The 21,918-nt window shown below is 42.5% G+C and overlaps 1 protein-coding gene across 1 annotated transcript in view; it reads right to left on the bottom strand.

The window, feature by feature from the left end:
* Positions 1–21,918, bottom strand: part of phf2 (PHD finger protein 2) — a 143,227-nt gene that overhangs the window by 86,632 nt on the left and 34,677 nt on the right. Inside the window, exon 2 of the mRNA XM_086001691.1 lies at positions 6,031–6,116. Within this exon, the coding sequence (XP_085857817.1) occupies positions 6,031–6,116 (86 nt within the window). The remainder of the gene's footprint in view (positions 1–6,030; positions 6,117–21,918) is intronic.

The following is a 21,918-nucleotide window of genomic DNA, read 5'->3' as shown; positions in this document are numbered from 1 at the left end:
GAGAATTCCACAGGTTCACCACTCTCTGGGTGAAGAAATTCCTCCTCATCTCAGTCCTAAATGGCTTACCCCTTATCCTTAGACTGTGACCCCTGGTTCTGGACTCCCCCGCCATCGGGAACATCCTTCCTGCATCTAGTTTGTCTAGTCCTGTTAGAATTTTATAAGTTTCAATGTCGGGTAGATGCCAGTGTTGTAGTTGTACTGGAACAGCTTGGCTAGAGGTGTGGCTAGTTCTGGAGCACAAGTCTTCAGCACGATAACTGGGATGTTGTCGGGGCACATAGCCTTTGCTGTATTTAGTGCGCTCAGCCGTTCCTTGATATCATGTGGAGTGAATCAAATTGGCTTAAGACTGGCATCTGTGATGGTGGGGATTTCAGGAGGAGGACGATATGGATCATTCACTTGGCACTTCTGGCTGAAGATGGTTGCAAACGCTTCAGCCTTGTCTTTTGCACTCGCGTGCTGGGCTCCACCATTATTGAGGATGGGGATATTCATGGATCCTCCTCCTCCCGTTAGTTGTTTCATAGTCCACCACCATTCAAGACTATTTGTGGCAGGACTGCAGAGTTTTGATCTGATCCGTTGATTGTGGGATCGCTTAGCTCTGCCTATCAGTTGTACTATACTGCTGGTCTGTCCCCTTCTCCCAATCTATTGCCGTTCAGATAATAATCTGCCGTCCTATTTTTGCCATCAAAGTGGACAACCTCGCATTTATCCACATTATACTGCATCTGCCATGCATCTGCGCAATCGCCCAACCTGTCCAAATCGTACTGGAGTTTCTCTGCATCCTCCTCACAGCACACATGCCCACCCAGCTTTGTGTTGTCTGCAAACTTGGAGATATTACATCTAGTTCCCTCATCTAGATCATTAATATATATAGTGAATAACTGAGGTCCTAGCACCGATCCCTGCGGTACCCCACTAGTCACTGCCTTCCACTCGGGAATAGACCTGTTTATTCCAACTCTTTGCTTCCTGTCTGCCAACCAGTTTTCTATCCAAGTCAGTACCTTACCCCCAATCCCATGTGCTTTAACTTTGCATGCTAGTCTCTTATGCGGGACCTTATCGAGACTTCTGAAAGTCCAAATACACCACATCCACTGGTTCTCCCTTTTCTATTCTACCAATTACATCCTCAAAAAATTCCAGTAGATTGGTCAAGCATGATTTACCTTTTGTAAATCCATGTTGACTTTGTCCGATCCTGTCACTGTTTTCCAAGTGCTCTGTTATTACATCTTTTATAATGGACTCTAGCATTTTCCCCATTACCGATGTCAGGCTTACCGGTCTATAATTCCCCATTTTTTCTCTACCACCTTCTTTAAATAGTGGGGTTACATTAGCTACCCTCCAATCCATGGGAACTGTTCCAGAGTCTATAGAATTTTGGAAGATGACCAGCAATGCATCTACTATTTCTAGGGCCACTTCCTTAAGTACCCTAGGATGTAGATTATCAGGCCCTGGGGATTTATCGGCCTTCAATATCGTCACTTTCCCTAATACCATTTCCCTACAAATACTGATTTCATTCAGTTCCTCCTCTCATTAGATCCTATGTTCCCCGACATCTCTGGGAGTTTATTTGTGTCCTCCTTTGTGAAGACAGAACCAAAGTATGTATTTAATTGGTCTGCCATGCCTTTGTTCCCCATTATAAATTCCCCTGATTCTGACTGCAAGGGACCTACACTTGACTTTACCAATCTTTTTCTCTTCACATATCTATAGAAGCTTTTAGTCAGTTTTTATGTACCCTGAAAGCTTACTCTCATACTCTATTTCGCCCCCCGCTTAATTAATCCCTTTGTCCTCCTTTGCTGAATCCTAAACTGCTCCCAATCCTCAGGTTTGCTGCTTTTTCTGGCCAATATATATGTCCTCGCCTTGGATCTTATGCTATCCCTAATTCCACTCAAGCTTGTGTGCACCCTGGATGAAAACTGGAAAACTAACATCTTGACTCTAATTGAATGTAGCTGCCATCTTAGTCATAAATTTACGTCATCATGCCAGATGAGGTAGGTGATGCCCATCATGAAATTCAACACCTCTTCCCCCCAACTGACACAAGAGTCATTAGAATGCCAGTTTTACATGTCAAGAAATGTACAACACATTAGATCAAAGGTTCAAAAAAGAGTCTACATAAATTTATGCAATGCCAGATTCAGATCCAAGGATGCTGACTTCAAGGATCAAAAGGGTAGGCTTCCAGATGAATTTTTTTGGAAATGTCAAAAATTACTATAAATTTTCCTTCAAATGTAGAGTTTACTGTTACAGATGTAGCTGTTGCATTTATCCTCATGGAGTTGGGTCTTAAATCTTCATCAAACGTGAGAGCCTCTGAAGGATCCTACACATGCTAGGATCTTTATTCCTGTCCTAAGAACCTAACAACATAAGAAATAGGAGCAGGAGTAGGCCATTTGGCCCCTTGAGCCTGCTCTGCCATTCAATAAGATCATGGCTGATCTTCTACCTCAACTCCACATTCCTGCACTATCCCCATATCCCTTGATTCCCTTAATATCCAAAAATCTACTGATCTCTGTCTTGAATACACTCAACTACTGAGCCTCCACAGCCCTCTGGGGTAGATAATTCCAAAGATTCACCACCCTCTGAGTGAAGAAATTTCTCCTCATCTCAGTCGTAAATGGCCGACCCCTTATTCTGAGACTGTGACCCCTGGTTCTAGACTCCCCAGTCAGGGGAAACATCCTCCCTGCATCTACCCTGTCAAGCCTTGTAAGAATTTTGTATGTTTCAATGAGATCACCTCTTATTCTTCTAAACTCTAGAGAATATAGGCCTAGTCGACTCAATCTCTCCTCATAGGACAATCCCCCCATCCCAGGAATCAGTCTGGTGAACCTTCGTTGCACTCCCTCTATGGCAAGTATATCCTTCTCCTTAGGTAAGGAGACCAAAACTTTACACAATATTCCAGGTTTGGTCTCACCAGGGCCCTATATAATTGCAGTAAGATGTCTTTACTCTTATACCCAAATCCTCTTGTAATAAAGGCCAACATACCATTTGCTTTCCTAATTGCTTGTTGTACCTGCATGTTAACGTTCAGTGATTCTTGTACAAGGACACCCAGGTCCCTCTGAACACCAACATTTCCCAATCTCTCACCATTTAAAAAATACTCTGCTTTTCTATTTTTCCTACCAAAGTGGATAACTTCACATTTCTCCACATTATATTCCATTTGCCATGTTCTTGCCCATTCACTTAGCCTGTCTATAGCCCCTTGAAGCCTCTTTGCATCCTCCTCACAACTTAGATTCCCGCCCAGATTTGTATCATCACAAATTTGGATATATTACATTTGGTCCCCTCATCCAAATCATTGATATAGATTGTGAACAGCTGATCCCTGCGGTACCCCACTAGTTACAGCCTGCCAACCCAAAAATGGCCCATTTATTCCTATTCTCTGTTTTCTGTCCTGAAACCAAATGCCAAATTTTTTTCTATGTTTTCGAGTGGTGGGCATTCATTCTAGAGGTCAATAGCAACAGTCAACTAAGGCCATCTTGTAGACAATTTCCATTTAAAGGACTTCAAACAGACTGGGCAGATAAGGGATCTAAAATTCTCTTCCCTTTTGTAAATATGATACTACAGTCTGGAAGAGCCAATGGGGAAGTCTCAGAATTTCTCAGTGGTCTGAAAACATTTTGCATTTTCAAATCTGCTGCAAAGATTTATTTGTGCGTAGGACAGTTTCTTGAATAGCATGCTTCCTGCTGGAAAGTCAGTAAGAAAACAACAGAATTTTGGGGGCCGGCCAGATGAACTGCTGAGTTTTTTTCCAGTCCTGTATCTTCCTACGTCCCACTGTTGCATACTACATCAATCTGTTAAGTGATTGCAGGTTCTAGGGGTTGAAATAACCCTATGACACCTCATATTTTACTCTATTACTGTTTAAATTCATGCTGTAAACTTCACTTCACAGCCTTTTTACAGGGAGACTATGGCCTAGAAATTCAGTATAGCCACGTTTGGGGCGCTACAGCCGGGCGGCCGCTAAAGTTTGCGCCCGGCGCAACTTCGCGCCACCTTCGCCGATATTCAGTGGCATCGCCCCAAGAAGTCGCTGCTGCGCTAAAGCAGGCGATGCACGACTATCATTAGGCGCTAAGCCGGCGATCCAGGGCGCTAACACCGAAGACGGGCGCAGCGCAGGTGCGGCGAGTTGCTCAATGAAGGCAGACACGCTGGCGCCGGTCAGCTCTTAAAGGGGAAGGGTCGACTTGTTTGGCTGCCATGCCCTGCACACTGCAGCCCTGAAGCAAGGCCTGACCATTGCTGGTTCATAAGTTCTACGCCCTCAACCATGGGGAAGCCCACTATTCTTCCAAAGCCGATTGCACGCTCTTGCTGCTTGTCCAGGGTCATGGGGAAGGAGATGTACTGACGTCTCCTTCTGAAAAGGGCATTGTTCACCTGGCGGATGCAGCAATGTACCGCGAACTGGGAGATGTTGGCAATGTCCCCAGTAGCGGATTGGAAGGAGCCAGTGGCATCGAAGTTGAGAGCCACCGTCACCTTCACTGCCACTGACAGAGATGTCCTGCTCCTCAGCTGTGGCTGCAGATCTCTGCGAAGCAGGTGGCAGATCTCAGTGACCACCTCCCTTCTGAATCGCATCCTCCGAACACACTGCTCCTCAGACATGTTCAGATATGAGAACGGCTGGCGGTATACCCTGGGTGGGTAAGGCCTCCTGTGCCGACGCCTGTTGGCCAATCTCCGTCTGGCCATGACTGGCACTCTCTCACGGCGTCTCTGATCCCTTTGAATGCAATGCAGAAAGCCAACGTTTCCACCCATTGCAGCCCCCATTATATGTGGCGACTCAAGGCTATGGCACTGGAAGTGAAATCCAAGTGCAAAGCTCTGGCCTGAAGCCACAAGTACCTGTGCAAGCGCTGAGTCAAAGCAGAAAGCTCTCTGCCTTTGTCTCTCTCCAAATATCCGTCTCTCACACAGAGGGATTGGCACAAAATGGCTGCCACTTATACTGCAGGAGGAGTCCCCTTTAAATAGCGCTCCCCGCAGCGACTGGGAACCGTTCCCCTCTACCAGTCGCTGGGGGCGCCAGGCGCAAAGAAGGGCGGCGCCACTGAATTTCCGGTTCGGGGTGCACAAAGGGCGTTGCACGATGAAATGACGTCAGGATCTGCGCGCGCAGCTGAGCGCGCGCAAAGGCTTTGCACCGCCGCTAAATCTTTACTGAAGTTGGGGAGAGGCGCAGATCGCGCTGCGCCCGGCCGCTAGCCGCCTAGCGCCCCACATCTCCTCCTCCTAAGGCGCTAGCGGCTGGCGCAAACAACTGAATTTCTAGGCCAATGACTCTAAACAGGTCCCAGATTCAATTCCTGGTCTCGGCTGTTCTCAGCCAGGGCAGCGGTAGGATTGCTATAATTGGTTTCAGGGTTACAAGACTACCCATGCCACACTGGCAGAGGAGGGCAAACGCAGTAAAAGCTTGATATAGCCGATGGATGACTGGCTAGTTGTGCTCCACGTATGCTCACATATGCACCCCTTAGACTCAAGGGAGTGGAGGTGGGGCCTGTACCAGGGTTAGCGATAGAGATGGGAAACAGTGACTTTATAGGACCAAGGGCACCAAAGAGGTGAGGGAGAAGTTAAATACATTGATGGCAACATGGGTTCCATGTATTTGTACCGTCACATCATGGGAATCAATTACTGAAGAGTCTCTTGTATCCTGTTATTGAAAGTCAAGACCCCAGTATCATTAAAGAGCTCTAATGAGACAAAACAGTCAAATTATTAAACAGTCAAACTTTTCAAAACCTGCGTACCAAACTGGAGAAAAATTCCAACATTTTGTTGGACGTAGCAAATAGCAAACATTGTTTTAAAAGTATTATGACAAGATGCATGAACATAAGAGAATATCGTTGTTGGTTACTCTTTTAACTTCGAACAAAATCCAGTTGTGTAACAACTTACTCGTAGATTGGCCATGAGTTTTCTCACAGTTTGGGCAGTGATAGATATCAATATCTGGTGCCTCATCCTCTTCCACGCCAACACAGCTGTAATCATTCCAAATATAAAGATGTGTTATATTTATGAAAAGCTGCATTTAATCCGAAATAATTATTTGTCTATGAATGACTAAATGTTTGCAGCTTTTTGTAGTACAGTATTTAACCTAAATAAAGCAATATTTTTAACTAATGCAGATTCACAACAGATTCAGTTTTTAAAAAATGTTTCACGTCAACACCTGGAAAAGCTTAAAGACCTGTAAATGTTTTCTTCCTTAATTCTTGATTCACCAACATGCTCCATCTCTACGCACTGATTGTCTGGTGAAAAGGCTCGCTACTATGGACAGAGTCAGCTAGATCATGACATATATAGATGAATGCAAAGTTAAATCAAGTGCCAGGTGATAGACGGGGTAACTTTCAACTTTCCCACCTGGACAGTAACCTGAAGGAGGGGATCACCCGTCCTTTATAGGACTCGCCTGATTTTTGTTCCATTGATTTATCCATTTTTGAAAGGGTGCATACTGTTGTGTCCGTCAAATGTGCCACTTGATAGTATAAAGTGGGGTAGAGTTTCCGCTTAGGCCGCAATTGCGGATTCCGGCACAAATTGCGCCCAAAGTTGCGCCTGTTTTGAAAAGCGTTTTCTTCCCCCAAGTTTCTGCTCAAACTTTAAAAGCATTTAAATGTGATTTTTGTTTTAATTTACAAAGAAACTGACTAATGTACCCCAATATAACTAGAGAATAGTTTAATATATTTTTAAAAAGTGAATTTCAGTCATTTAAAATTGGGTTACTCATATATGAAACAATTTTTGAAATCTTATTCACTTTCTAACTAGTATGAACAAACTTCTTTATGAATCAATGAAAAAGGAAAAAGGAAAACAAAGGAATTTAAACTTATCCAAAAAGACAACAAGCTTAAAGGAAAAATACCTGTATAAAATGACCTCTCGGAGATAATCTAAGCTAATAATAATGGCAAAGTTTTAGCTCAATAATATATGACAGATAGTAAGAATTTTTGACCTACCTTGGACTAGCAGGAGACAGTTATTACAACAAATGTTCAGGAGAGCGGAGATGGCTAGAATTGTAGCTACTAGTAAGATGCAGACAGCAAAATCACCTTAGATCCAAATAAACTGAATGATTTTTGGTTTTTTACCCTCTCCCAGTTCCTGCTGCCTGCTGAAGGCATGGTGCAACAAAATGTCCACTGTAAATTACCCAAGCAGCCTGTTTTTATTTTTTAATTTTTTTTTAATGCTTTGCCTCCCCTAACCCCACTGAAACATTAACTTCAGGTACCTGTCAGCCTCCACTGCCTGAGCCAGGTACCCATTATTCATGCATGCGTCTTGACAATGAATATTAGCAGGCTATTCACCCATAGAGGGCATCACAACTGAGCCCCCAAGTCTGCCCTCATCCAATGTTCACATATGCATAATTCCAATAGGAGTTACTGGATAGTGATCAGGAGTGGGAACCCTGACCAATTTCCCCCTTAACTAATCCAGAGGCACAAAGGTAAATTTTAATGTATGCTGCCCTAAGATCATCTATCTCAACACTAGCTTCCTGGTCTGCATGGCCCAGCTACTCACCAGATAAACTCTCTATAAGCCATTGTGGGGGTGGGGAGGGAGAAGGGTCAAGAACCTGCCTTCATATGTCAGCCTAAACACTTGATCCTGTGGCAAACTATAGCCAAGCCCAATTTTGTGCATATATCAAGCAAGGATTACTAAACAATAACCAGTAACAGAAAAATAGATCATTCTCTCTCACAATTCCCATCACTGCTCCAACTGAGACTGACATCAGCACAGACGAGGAATTAAAGGTTCTTGGTTTGTAGGTTCAGCCCTCCAGTTCTGCTTTTAAGAACTTTTAGGAGAAGATATGTACTTCCAGAACTGCTGAGCTGAATTCAAAGATTCAAGTGATCTTCTGGAAACTAAATCTTCCATTCTGCCCAGCGAAGTAAATGTGGGATCTTGCAAACCTTGCAAGTATGTGCACATGAAGCTAATTCTACACTAGCAACTGAAATTTCTGAATGGGAACTGAAAAAAGACAAGCTCATTTCTAGTTAGGAGTTCAATTATGTCTTCAACAAAGTGAAGCTCACAGTCTCTCTAATTAGCTGTTCCATCAGTTCACAAAAAAATGTATCCTTTAAAAGGAGAGAAGTAGACAGGCTTGGAGATCAAATACACAAATCTTCAAAAGTGCGATGATAAACTGATTAAACCGAAACAAAAAAAGCATATGGTATTCTAAGTTCTATAAATAGAGGGGGAAAATGTGGTTGCTTTGTGCCTCCCATTAGGTAATGAGGTGCAAAACAACTGGCGCCCGGACGCGGCGATGTTTGCGCCGCTCGCAAAATTGACCAGACATTTTGCGGAGGCGCTAAACACTACCGCCAGGATCTCCTGCGCCTGCAGATCGTGACGTCAGTCGAGCGTGCAACGTCCCGGACTGGATATTGAGTGGCGTCCCCTGCCTTACCGCCTGCCGCTAGCAACAACAGGTTGAGGGAAGCGTTTTGCAGCAGTCGGGAAGGGACTGGGGGAGTGCTATTTAAAGGCGACCGCTTCCTGCCTTTTTTTGTCGGCGACATTTTTGCACCACGCATTGAGAGAGAGCGACACACTTCTGGAGATATTTAATGCTGTGTGAAGGAGTTTTGGGTACTGAGCAGCACTTTGCAGGTTCATTTTGATTTGACCTTCCTTGCATCGATTTAGAAGAGACTGTGGGGGCTGCACTCTGAGCTCTTTCCCTCGGCCTCTCCATTGTTCTTTCCAGCAGATTTGACGTACAGGTCTCTCCAGGCCGAGATTCAAGGCTGCTATGAGCAGGGTGTGGCTGGAGAGCAAGATCCACCCTCCCCTTTAAGAACTGGCCAGTGCCAGTGTGTCTGTGTTCCATTGCTGACTGACATCACATGAGCTTTGCCAACGCTCTGACTTAGCACCTCACTCCTCAGCGTTAGTACTTTAAGAGAGGTGTGTAATGCCTGATTTAGCGCTCCAATCACCTCCAGGGGCGACAAAAGCCAAGTTTGCAGTCGGAGGCGTTAATTAGCGGCAGGCGCTAAACTTTGCACCTGACCGATAATTGCGCCCCAAACGGGGCGATACCGAATTTCTCCCCCATAGAGTATAAAAATGCAGAAGCCACACTAAACATATATGAATCATTAGTTAGGCCACGGTTAAGAATATGGTGTCCAGTTTTGGATACCCTACTTTACAAAGGATGTCAAGGACATGGAGCGGTTTCTAAAGAGAGTCACTAAGATGAAACACCTTAGTTATTAAAAGAAACTAAAGAAATTGGAGCTCTTTCGATTAAAATTGAAAAGGTTGAGATCTGACAGAGCTGTTCATAATTATGAAGGGTTTTGACAAGGTAAATAGAGAAAAGCTATTGTCACTGGTTGGTGAGTCAGTAACTAGAGGGCACAAATTTAAGATCATTGCCAAAAAGAACAAAGGAAGGAGTTAATAGAAATTCTTTTACACAGAAGGTAGTTAATATAAGGAATATCATACCAAAAAAACCATGGCAAACAGAATCCAAATAGCTTCTAAAAGGGAAGTAGATAAATATTTGAAAAATTAAAATTAAAAAGGTTATGAAGAAAGAGCAGGGAATGGACAGCTCTTTTGGAGAGCCAGCACAGGCATAATGGACTGAATGGCCTCCTTCTGCGGTGTAAAATTCTGTAGTTCTTTGTAAAATAAAGATCTCAGGGCTATTATTTTAATAAGTTGACTAGATTCTTAGTCAAAATATGAACCTTTAGCCTTCAGAAAATGTCATCCAAATTAATTTTTTGGACCTGTAAAAAGCAAATAATTGTTGACAATATGAAGTATCTATGTAATGCTTTAGACATCGACCCCAATGAGGATTCTAATTAAACAGGCATGATTACTTCCTGAAAACCAAATCCTAAAAATGGATCAACTGGCAATTTCTTTTTAGAACAACTGACTGTTTTTGCAATAAATGGTAGGATTGCCTCACTCTATCACCCAAGACTGTCCAATATGTAGTGGCAATTTTAGAAGTAGGTATACTGTACATCTAAGGGAAAGTTGAGGCTATTTGCACCCCCCAAAAAATACTTTTGACACTTCGTTTCATGCAATCTCCACTGTACTAAATAGAAAACCACAATCACAAATATCTGATTGCTTGTTCCCAAACATTTAGGCCACCTTATAATTCATCTCTTTGTTTTGTATCTTTAAAAGCCTAAATTCAAAAAGTACACATATTTGGGGGAAGTCTGAGGGAGATCACAGGACCTGCAAGAGGACTGGGGGAGAGCTCCAGACTTGGAGGTAGCCTAAGGAAAAACTTCAGGCCTGATAGATCAGGAGGGGGGCTAGGGAGTGTTCGTGACCTGAAAGCAACCTGGGGTATGGCCCAGGATCTGACGGAAAGCTGAGCATCCATCACCGGCCTGGGAGAAAGCTCCGAACTTGAAGACAGCTTAGAACAGAGCTTGCGACCCACTGACAGCATGAAGGAGAGCTTGTGACCTGCAAAATGTCTTGAGGGAGCTTGAAAGTAGGGAGCTGCAGGCAAACTAGGGGAAGTATTTGGAAGTCAAGACCTGGAGGCCACAGTCAGGGAGAAAAGAAGGAAGAGGAATGGTTGGGACATGGAGCATGTGACCATGGGGGGGGGGGGGGAATTCAAGCCCCCCAACTGTAGAACAAACAGCTGCAATAATACTGCTGCTTACCAGGAAGAATACTGAGCCTGCAGGTGGTTGAGTGCTACCGTGGTCAAATCACCATCAAATGAATGTGGCCCATTTGAAAGTGAGGCTGCAGGTGCTTAGAGGGAACAAATACACTCTCCTTTGATTCTATGCTCACTTCCAAAACTGCAATTGCAATGCTTTCAACAGCCAAGAAGTCAGCCTGAGCTTGGCAGCAGAAATTAAAAATGGGCACACTTTCTTAGTATATCTTGCACTATCCTCCTGAGAGCATCCAAGTATTTTGTCTTCATAGGCCACAGTGAATGAATGATAAATATAAACACAAATAGAAGTGAGTTGTGGGCTGTATATGGTCTACAGGCCTTAGTTTGGACATCCCTGGCCTAAGGCTATAGTGATACAGAGCAGTTTATCACTGTGCGATTTGATCTCCGCAGAGACCCACGGCTGGATTGAACAGCGTCTCTTCTACTATTCATCCTGACGTTAGAACTGGCTGATGAGAATGTCAATATTAAACCAAAAGGAACAACCCGCAAAATTTACTTAACCTATCTTGAGGGAATGTAATTATAATGTAACCCTTAAAGGAATAACCCAAGGAAAATTTGCAGTGATTTCTATTTGAGTTTCCCTTTCTGATCTAGCACATATTTTGAATAATACAGTATTTCAAGTCATCTAGTGATTTTTCACAGTTCAGAGCACTTTAATGAATGACATTTGGAAATACAGTAACTGATGTAGACAAAAGTCATTCTGCACGAGCCATGTCCATGAATAGCAATGAGATGAATGACCAGTTGATTTTATTTTCTCTCTAGTGGTACTGATTGATTAAGGAATGTTAGCCAGGACAGGCTGGTCATCAATCAACAACACTACAGGATCTTCAACATCCTCTAGAACCACCAGAACAGAGACTTCAGTCTTGCGCCCCATCTGAAGGATGGAACCTCCAACAATGTAGCACTTCCTCAAGTACTGCATTCAGTGTCATCCTAGCTTCAATCCACAACCTTCTGTGCTACAAGCTGACCAAGATGACACATAGGGGTTGATTTTAACTCTACACCGCCAAGGTTACTTACCCCCCTCCCCCCCCGCAGGAGCTGCCGGGAGTTGACAGGTTTGTATTTTAATCTGCTCTCCCGAGCAGGTGGCAAGGACACCTGCCCAGAGCCGGTGGGGTCCTTTTTAACATATGCATGTTGGGTCCCGATGACGTCATCAGGACCCGACTGCAATTTTTACAAGGTGGCTTGAGCGAGAAGCAACAGTGTGTTTCCTGCCAGGCCAACCCAGTGACCAAGAGGATCAGAGCCAGAAGAAGAGCAAAAAGGTAAGATTTCATTTTTTAAGTTTCCTTATGGGGCCAGGAGGAGCAGGAGTGATTGTGGGCTCCCCGTACATTAGCCCAGCAGTCGATCCCACAACTTATCTGCTGTCGGCGGGCTGCCTCCAGACTGTGCGGTTTTCTGCTGACTTCCCACCTGGAATGGGTGGAAGTCGACTGGCAGGACTTAAATGACACATGGCCGTTAAAATCATCTGGGTCTCATTCTGCCGCAGGCAGGAACGGAACTCATCAGCGCGGTTTCCCACCAGAAACCTGCAAGATGTTAAAATCCATGTCATTATCATACCATAGCATTCCAAAAATTATATGAACTGAGAAATGGCTGCAGTCTTCCTGATATGTGGCTGAACTAATGCAGTATTAAAGTATCAAACTAATATACTAGGTTTATGAATATATATTTTTTTAATTCCTTAGCAAATTTCTTCTGCCATTGTGAGTTAGCGGTTTCACTGCTGAGGTAAGAAAATGGGTGAGGGATGCACATCTCCAATGAAAGAATCTGGAAAGTTTGTATGAAATCTCCTCAGAGGCAGTGCACTCATTGTTTTTGATCAGTTGCTGGAAATTAAATAGCTTTTTCCTTACCCACTGCAATTAGATAAACAAATAAACATGTAAAGTAAATGTGGGTCCCTTATAGGCAGAGACAGGAGAAATTATAATGGGGAATAAGGAAATGGCAGAGACATTAAACAAATACTTTGTATCGATCTTCATGGAAGACACAAAAAAAATCCAGAAATAGTGGGGAACCAAGGGTCCAGTGAGAATGGGGAACTTAAAGAAATTAGTATTAGTAAAAAAATTGTACTGCAGAAATTAATGGGATTAAAAGCCAACAAATCCCCTGGACCTGATGGTCTACATCCTCAAGTTTTAAAAGAGATAGTGGATGCATTGCTTTTGATCTTCCAGAATTCCCTAGATTCTAGAATGGTCCCTGCGGATTGCCAGGTAGCAAATGTAACCACTCTATTCAAGAAAGGAGGGAGAGAGAAAACAGGAACTATAGACCAGTTAAGCCTGATATCAGTAGTAGGAAAATACTAGAACCTATTATTAGGGACATGGTAATAGGGCACTTAGAAAATCATATGATTGGGCAGAGTCAACACAGATTTATGAAAGGCAAATCGTGTTTGACAAATCTAGTAGAGTTTTTTGAGGTTGTAACTAGCAGTAGATAAGAGGGAACCAGTGGATGTGGTGCATTTGAATTTTCAGAAAGCATTCGATAAAGTGCCACACAAGAGGTTATTACACAAAATTGGGGCATAATGAATTGGAGGTAATATATTAGCATGGATTGAGGATTGGTTAACGGACAGAAAAGAGAGTAGGAATAAACGGGTCATTTTCGGGTTGGCAGACTGTAACTAGTGGGGTACCGCAAGGATCAGTGCTTGGGACTCAGCTAGTCACAATCTGTATCAATGACATAGATGAGGGGACCAAGTGCAATGTATCCAAGTTTGCTGACGATACAAAGCTAGGTGGGAAAGTAAACTGTGAGGAGGATGCAAAGGGATATAGACAGGTTAAGTGAGTGGGCAAGAACATGGCAGATGGAATATAATGTGGAGAAATGTGAAGTTATCCACATTGGTAGGAAAAATAGAAAAGCAAAATATTTTTTAAATGGTGAGAGATTGGGAAATGTTGGTATTCAGAGGGACCTGGGTGTCCTTGTACACGAATCACTGAAAGTTAACATGCAGGTACAGCAAGCAATTAGGAAAGCAAATGGTGTTGGCCTTTATTACAAGAGGATTGGAGTACAAGAGTAAAGAAGTCTTACTGCAATTATATAGGGTCACACCTGGAGTACTGTGGACAGTTTTGTTCTTACCTAAGTAAGGATATACTTTTCTTAGAGGAAGTTCACCAGACGGATTCCTGGGATGGGAGGGTTTTCCTATGAGGAGACTAGGCCTATATTCTCTATAATTTAGAAGAATGAGAGGTGATCTCATTGAAACATATTAAATTCTTACAGGGCTTGCCAGGATAGATGCTGGGCAGATGTTTCCCCTGGCAGGGAGTCTAGAACTAGGGGTCACAGTCTCAGAATAAGGGGTTCGCCATTTAGGATTGAGATGAGGAGAAATTTCTTCTCTCAAATGATTGTGAATCTTTGGAATTCTCTACCCCAGAGGGCTGTGAATGCTCAGTTGTTGAGTATATTCAAGATAGAGATCAATAGATTTTTGGATATTAAAGGAATCAAGGGATATGAGGATAGTGCAGGAAGGTGGAGTTGAAGTAGAAGATCTGCCATGATCTTATTAAATGGTGACGCAGCCTTGATGGGCTGAATGGCTGCTCCTGCTCCTATTTCTTATGCTCTTATGTTCCAGTCACATACCACAGGGCAATGAATAACTAAGTCTCTGCATGCAACATAGAAAGAGCGTCAGCAAGTGGCTCAGTTGGTAGCACCCTCGCCTCGGAGTCAGAAGGTTGTGGGTTCAAGTCCCACTCCAGAGACTTGAGCACAAAAATCTAGGCTGACAGTGCAGCTCTGAGGGAGGGCTGCACTGTTGGAGGTGCTGTCTTTCGGAGGAGACATTAAACCGAGGCCCCTTCTGCTCTCTCAGGTGGACGTAAAAGATCCCATGGCAGTATTTCGATGTCCTGGCCAATACTTATCCCTCAATCAACATAACAAAAACAGATTACAGGAAACTCTCGTTTAAACGGCACCTAAATATCCGGAATTCTCTATTAACCGGCAAACTTCTCGTTCCGAAAACAACACCTCAATAACCGGCAATGTTGCCGAGTCCGAGTCTCCCGCGGTGACCGAGTTAGTCAGTGGGGGTAGTTCTCCAAACTGCCACTACTCGGCTTCTTGGCGCTGTCGGAAGTCGGAACACCTCAAAACCCCTGTAACAGGAGTCTGACTCTCCCGCGCTGCCAGTAGTCTCTTCTGATCTGCCATTTTACAGGGGTACTGTGTGTCTCCCACGCTGCTGGTAGTCATTGCATTATGGAAATCCCAAAAGTTGGTCCAAGCAAAAGGAAGAGAGTGATGTTAACTTTAAAACAGAAAATCGACAAATGCCAACGACTAGAAAGGGGAGAGAAGCAGATCAACATTATGAATGAATTCAAAATCGGTTCGTCAACAATCTACGACATCAAATCGCAGAAGGATAAGCTGCTCAAGTTTTATTCAAGCTCGGAGACATCTAAGAGTGTAGCGAAATGGCGTACGCTTCGTAAGCTTAAGCTTGAAGAGCTGGATACCGTGCTTTATGAGTGGTTTTCTCTTAAGCGTTCAGAGGGTGTTCCGATTTCCAGGCCTATGCTAATCGAAAAAGCGAAGGGTTTCTACGCAAAGATGGAGCTCATTGACAAGTGTGCTTTCACCGAGGGATGGCTAACGTGCTTCAAGGTACGGCATGGGATACGACGACTCGATATTTCCGGGGAGAAGAAATCAGCTGATCACAACGCCGCAGAAGAATACTGCGATTATTTCAATCGGATTGTGCAGCAACATGATTTGTCGCCAGCACAGCTATACAATGCCGATGAAACTGGCTTATTTTGGAGGTTTTTGCCAGAATCAACGCTTGCTGGGGCTAGTGAGACTAATGCTTCAGGTTACAAGAAAAATAAAGATCGTGCTAACATGTGCGAACGCTGCTGGATCACACCGGGTTAAACTTCTTGTCATTGGGAAGTATAAAAATCCCTGTGCATTTAAAAATGTGAGGCACTTACCTGTTGAGTACAAAGCTCAAAGAAATGCTTGGATGGATAAGGAAATCTTTTTGAATTGGTTCCATCATATTTTTGTTCCATCTGTGAGGGAACATTTCCGTAGAATAGGGAAACCTGAAGATAGCAAATGCATTTTATTGCTTGATAATTGTAGAGCCCATCCCAATGAATCAGAGTTGGTTTCGGGAAATATTTTCATAATTTATTTGCCACCAAATGTAACTTCTCTCATACAACCCATGGACCAGGGCGTTATCCAAAATCTCAAGTGTCATTACAAGAAAGACTTCCTACGTAAACTGATAAGCCAAGATGACAATAGTCACGCATTTCAGAAGGAATACAATCTTAAAGATGCCATCTTTAATGCTGCATGTTCCTGGAACTTGGTGAAAGGTCACACTTTGAGACAAGCCTGGCGCAAATTGTGGCCTTCTGTAATGTTTGCTGAAGGTTCTTCTTCAGAGGAGGAATTTCATGGGTTCAATGTTCGTCCCAAGAGGAGTACAGTAATGGAAATGGCTGGCATGGTGAAAAATGTACACCCAGCAAACCCTCAGTGAAAGTGATATTGAGCAGTGGGTTGATGCAGATAGAGAAGTTGCTGTTGTGCATATGCTAAGTGATGATGTTTGAGTGATAAATGGAGAATGTTTTGAATCCAAGAAAGAAAAGGAAAGTGAGATGGAAAGTGAAGAGGATGAGATTTCTGAAGAGATGATGATTTCTTGGGCTAAAGCTGCAGAAGATTTTGCTTCATTCCTCAAATTTGCTGAAAGGCATCCTTGCTATTCTGCCCAAGAAGTTATGCACCTCCATATTCTGCATTCCACCTTTCTACAAAAAAGGCAAGAGTTCACTGAGCAAGCAGACATCCGGGACATGTTTAGGAAAGCTTCCAAAAGAGATGAAGCAGTGGAAGTGCCTGAAGAATCTGTCGAAGTGCATGATCCTGATGACCCATTTGGCATGGATATTCCTGATGAACCAGTTGACTTGGAATAAGTGTACAGTCAACCACAGTACTTTATACTGTACTGTACAGTCGTTTATAAGTTTTGTTTTACTGTTGAGTAATTAAAGAGTTATGGATTACCCTCAACTGGCAGTACTGTACTTAATCAAGCATCTTCCACCATCCATTTAACACAACATTCTGTAGGTGAGTACCCAATTAATTACTGTATACTGCACATTTCTTGATTTTTTTAAATTTTTTCTTTGTTAAAAATAGCCTCGGTAGATAACCCTCTCCGTCATCCGGAAATTTCGATAAACCGGCAACACGCCGGTCCCGGATAAAAAAAAGTTTCCTGTATCTAGTCATTATCACATAGCTGTTTGTAGGAGCTTGCTGAGCGCTAATTGGCTGCTGCATTACAACAGTGACTACACTTTAAAAAAAGTACTTATCTGGCTTTGGGACATTTGGTGGTTGTGAAAGGCGCTATATAAATTCATGTCTTTGTTTCTTACCTTTCATGTCCATGTGCTTAGGGTATGGGTTTTTATTTTGTGATGGTTAAAAACCAGAATATTTACTAAATATCTCTGCAACAGTGCTGGGTGTTACGAAAAGGTTGTTTACATAAATAGTTACATTCAGGATTTTTTATTCAGAAACTTCCTTCAAACCTGAATAATGGTACAGTTGTTCCAGAAATTACACTACTTATATTAACCATTTTCTTTTGCTGTTTGTTTTGGAGCTCTAAGTTAAGCATAAATAAATGAAATGCAGCTGGCAGAACCATTTTGAATACATTGCAAAACATAAACAATGCCATTGTGTAATTATCCTGTTGCAGCACGGCAGTTGAACTGAATCATACAGATGCATGTTGGGATATTCTTCAAATTCAGAGTGTGGCATTCTGGGACCTGCAATCAGAGGTTTAGTTGGGAACTCCTCTCAGCTGACAACGTCATTGCTGTGAGAAGAACATTAATCCCAACCTTTGAACAGAGACTGGTGCCTTCAAATAGAAATGTTAGTGAATATATCCAAAGACCCCAACAAATCTATATATAAGTGGAGTCATATTTTTGCAAAATATGGAATTTTTCATTTCTATCATGTTACCAACCTTATTTTAAATATCAGAAATTTCAGTCACTGGGGAAAACATGACAGATGAAAAGATATGGAGTGTTTAGAGTATTTGGAGTGGTTGAGTTTCAATTTTGATAGAATTTCATGAGTCTGAATAGTTATTGTTAAGTCAGGATAGTTACAATGTTGGTCTGTCACTTTATTCCAGATGTTCAAAGTGTGATGCTGGAGCAATTTGACAGGAAATATGCATTATTATATTATTTAAATATATAAAGAATGTGTCAGTTCCCAAAGGGTTAAAAATTTGCAATGAAATCAATGTTTCCAAATTCAACACATACCATTGAAAAAAAATATGTTGGCCTCACGTCATGCCTGAGACTATTCTTGAAAGTTCCACTGTGCCTGTTTCTCATTCCTTCCAATGTGAGTCGCGCTTTGTTCTGTCCATACAGTAAGGTGTGCCACACCCAACTGTGTACACATTCAAAGACGCAAAGTGTATCATTTTGCAGATATTATCATTTACATTATTGTGGAAAGTGGGTATTCATTCAGGTGCCGCAGAATTGAATAAGTTTATTCAGCAGAAGCAAGAGCTTGCTCATTTAAATTGTGGTTTTGACTTCAATGATTGACCTAGTATGATGCAATCATTAATTTACAGAAAATGGGGAAACATTCCCTCTGCTAATTTTAGTGAAAACATAAGCATCTACTCTATCAGCTAAAAAGTAAAATATACCCTCTGAGTTCTTCACTGGACACAAAACTAAAATGGACCTGGTTGAGAACAATCTAGTTGACCCCTCTGTAGAAGAGTGGCGCATCTGCAGACGAGCGCTTCTTGCTACATCAGAATGACAATCCTGTTTCCTATGCTGTTTACTTAGAATTTAACCTGCGAACGGCAAAATTCTGGACAGTTTTGTGCTGTAACTACACCCATTAGGAACAGCATAGAAACTGATCAAATTCCTTTCATGTATGATGCTCACTACTGAGAGAGGGACATGCGCGCACACAATGAGAGAAAGAGACACACCCACAGGCACATGGACAATGTTATATTTTGGGATTTGTTGATGATTCTTCCACAGAAAAGATTTGGGAAATAGAGTTACATTCACACATGTTTATAAAAGAAGGCATTGAGACAAAAGGTGGTTAAAATAATAAACTAAGTTAGGCTGTTGCTTCCCCAAAGACAGTGAATGATAAGCCATTCATTTAACTTGTCTCCTCACACCTCTCACCCATTGTGTTGGGAAGTCTCTTGTCCCAGGCATGAGACAGGATGCGCTGGAAAGCCTTTCCTTCCACCTCTGAACGCAGTGTAATAGAAACAGAGACACAGGCACAGGCAGGGTTTAAAATAGAAAATTGTGAGGAAAAGCTTTAGCCAAGCTCAGAAGGAGAGTACAGAAGAATAGTTAGGAGTTACGTCATTTAAGTCAAGCAAGGTGACCAATAATGTGGGGAAGAGCTGCATTTAATTATTTTTGTATTATTAAATGAGGACACGTTGTACTGATTGAATTAACTGAGTTGGATCTGTTGCTATGTATGTTCACTTGCAGTTAAGCAGCTTAACTATTTATATCTGGCATTGTCTCACCAGGTATATTCTCGGTCCACTTTCAAAAAGATTGAAAAAGCATTGAAATAACATGCCTATCCAGTTAATGTTAAAAATGCAAGAATTTCCTGCTTTATATAAAGGAAGACTTCCATTTCCAAATAGCTTTTAAGTATAGTAAAATAAAATGATGCATGGCTCTTTGGTGAAATCATTTGGATAACTATACAACTCCCAGATGATACGATCTGTACTCTTTAATATTCTTCCCATGTAATGTAAGAGAAATCTATTAACATCTTGAAGAAAAAATAAAAGTATGTGAAATTATCACAACAGCTCTCACAAACACCACAGGCGAACCATATTTTAAGATACATCATAAGTGACTCGCCTCGCCTTTACCTTGACATTTGTCGTAGCATCTATTTATTGTAACTAAGTAGTCGATCTCTTGTAGGGTTGTTCATGGTCAGTTAACTCCCCTTGTGATTTTTTCTGTCTCTCATTCTGTATCTCTGATTTCTCTCTTTCTGTTATATTCCAATCTTTACCTTTCTCTCTCAGTTGAGACCTGTCTTTGCCTGCACTTCCCAATGATGTGCACATCTGTGTATCCCACGACAGCAATCTATACATTTCTAGGTTTGTATATTTCTGTCTATCTGTGGGTCCAATGATATTTCTCACCATTGTTGTTTGTCTGCTTCTGTCCTACTGATTTCTTTCACTGTATGTTATTTTTAAGCAAACCTTTTTTCCTTTGATATAGGATTTCTGTCCTCACTGATGTTTGTGCTACTGACATGTTTTGTTTTTCTCAACTGGTGTTTATTTGTCTGCTGTGATCTGTCACTGCCACATCTCTATTTGCCCATAATATATTTCAATGTCTACTGAATCGTCTCAGTTTCCCTTGATTTTTTCAGACTGTTCTGACCATGTTCGTGGTATGAGAGAGAGAGAGACTGAAAGAAGCTGGCGAATAAATGGTTGGGACAGGCCTTGAACAGCTGAGAAAATGGGGTGGGTAAATAGAGGCAGAGATAAAGCTGGAACAGCTGGAAAAAAATGGAGCCAGGAGAGGAAGCGATCACCTTAAAAAAAATTTAAATGGCATAGAGAAGTGTGGATTGCAACAGAATTGTGCAGTGGTACAAAGGCAAGGTTGAAGCTGGAGCGGAGGGAGACATACAACCAGGCTCCGTAGCAGAGAAAGCTAAAAGAGGACTAGTAGATCGGAGTAGACGATGAAAAAATTTAATGGTGGGCTTGCGAGATAAAGAAATGGGAACTGCAGGAGAGTTGTGCAACAGAGCAAAGGCTAGGTTGGAGCCATAGGAACAAAGATAAGCTGGTGGAGAAACTGCAAGAGCAGAGGTAGAGGAGATGTGAGGATTGGATAGCGGCGGGACAGCCCGGACAGAGCCAGAATGCAAGGAGAGACACAGACCGAGTAATATATTGTCAGGAGCAGGGCATGACTGCCGCAAATTAAATGGAATTAATTCAATAAATTATTAGTTAAATGGGCAGCGAATAAATTCATTAGAAGAAGCCATTCAAGCAGGGGGAGTTAATAGGAATGTCGTGGTAATTGGGGTCAGCATAGTCGGGGGATAGATACAGTTCTCTGCGGCCAAGAGCGAGAGTCCAGACGGCTGTGTTGCCTGCCTGTGCCAGGGTTCGGGACATCTGCTCTGGGCTGGAGAGGAACTTGCAGTGGGAGGGGGAGGAGCCAGTGGTCGTGGTCCATGTAGGTACCAACGACATAGGTGGAACTAGGAAAGAGGTTCTGCTGAGAGAGTATGAGCAGCTAGGGGCTAAATTAAAAAGCAGAACCTCAAGGGTAATAATGTCTGCATTATTACCTGAGCCACGAGCAAATTGGCATAAATAAAATGAGAGAGATGAATGCGTGGCTCAAAGACTGGTGTGGGAGAAATGGGTTTCAATTCCTGGGGCACTGGCACCAGTACTGGGGAAAGTGGGATCTGTATTGTTGGGACGGTCTTCACCTGAACCGTGCTGGGACCAGTGTTCTGGCGAGTCGTATAACTAGGGCGGTAGAGAGGGCTTTAAACTAAATATTGGGGGCATGGGATCAAATTTGGGAAGATGTGGTAATTCAAAGATTAGAGACAAGGCAATAGAGAAAGGTATTAATATGGGAAATGATAAACAGACCGTGACAGGAAGGGATAGAGAGTACAAATCTAAGAGTAAAACAACAGATAAGGCTAGAGGTTACAAAAATAATCAAAGGACAAAACTAAAGGCTCTGCATCGGAATGCACGTAGCATTCAAAACAAAACAGATGAACTGATAGCGCAAATAGAAATAAATAAATAT

The sequence above is a fragment of the Somniosus microcephalus genome, chromosome 11 (genome assembly GCF_052327205.1).
Source record: "Somniosus microcephalus isolate GS21.2 chromosome 11, FLI_Smic_1.0, whole genome shotgun sequence".
NCBI classification, from domain to species: Eukaryota; Metazoa; Chordata; class Chondrichthyes; order Squaliformes; family Somniosidae; genus Somniosus; species Somniosus microcephalus.
Note: the sequence above shows the minus strand (reverse complement) of the source record. Positions and strands in the feature narration are given on the sequence as shown.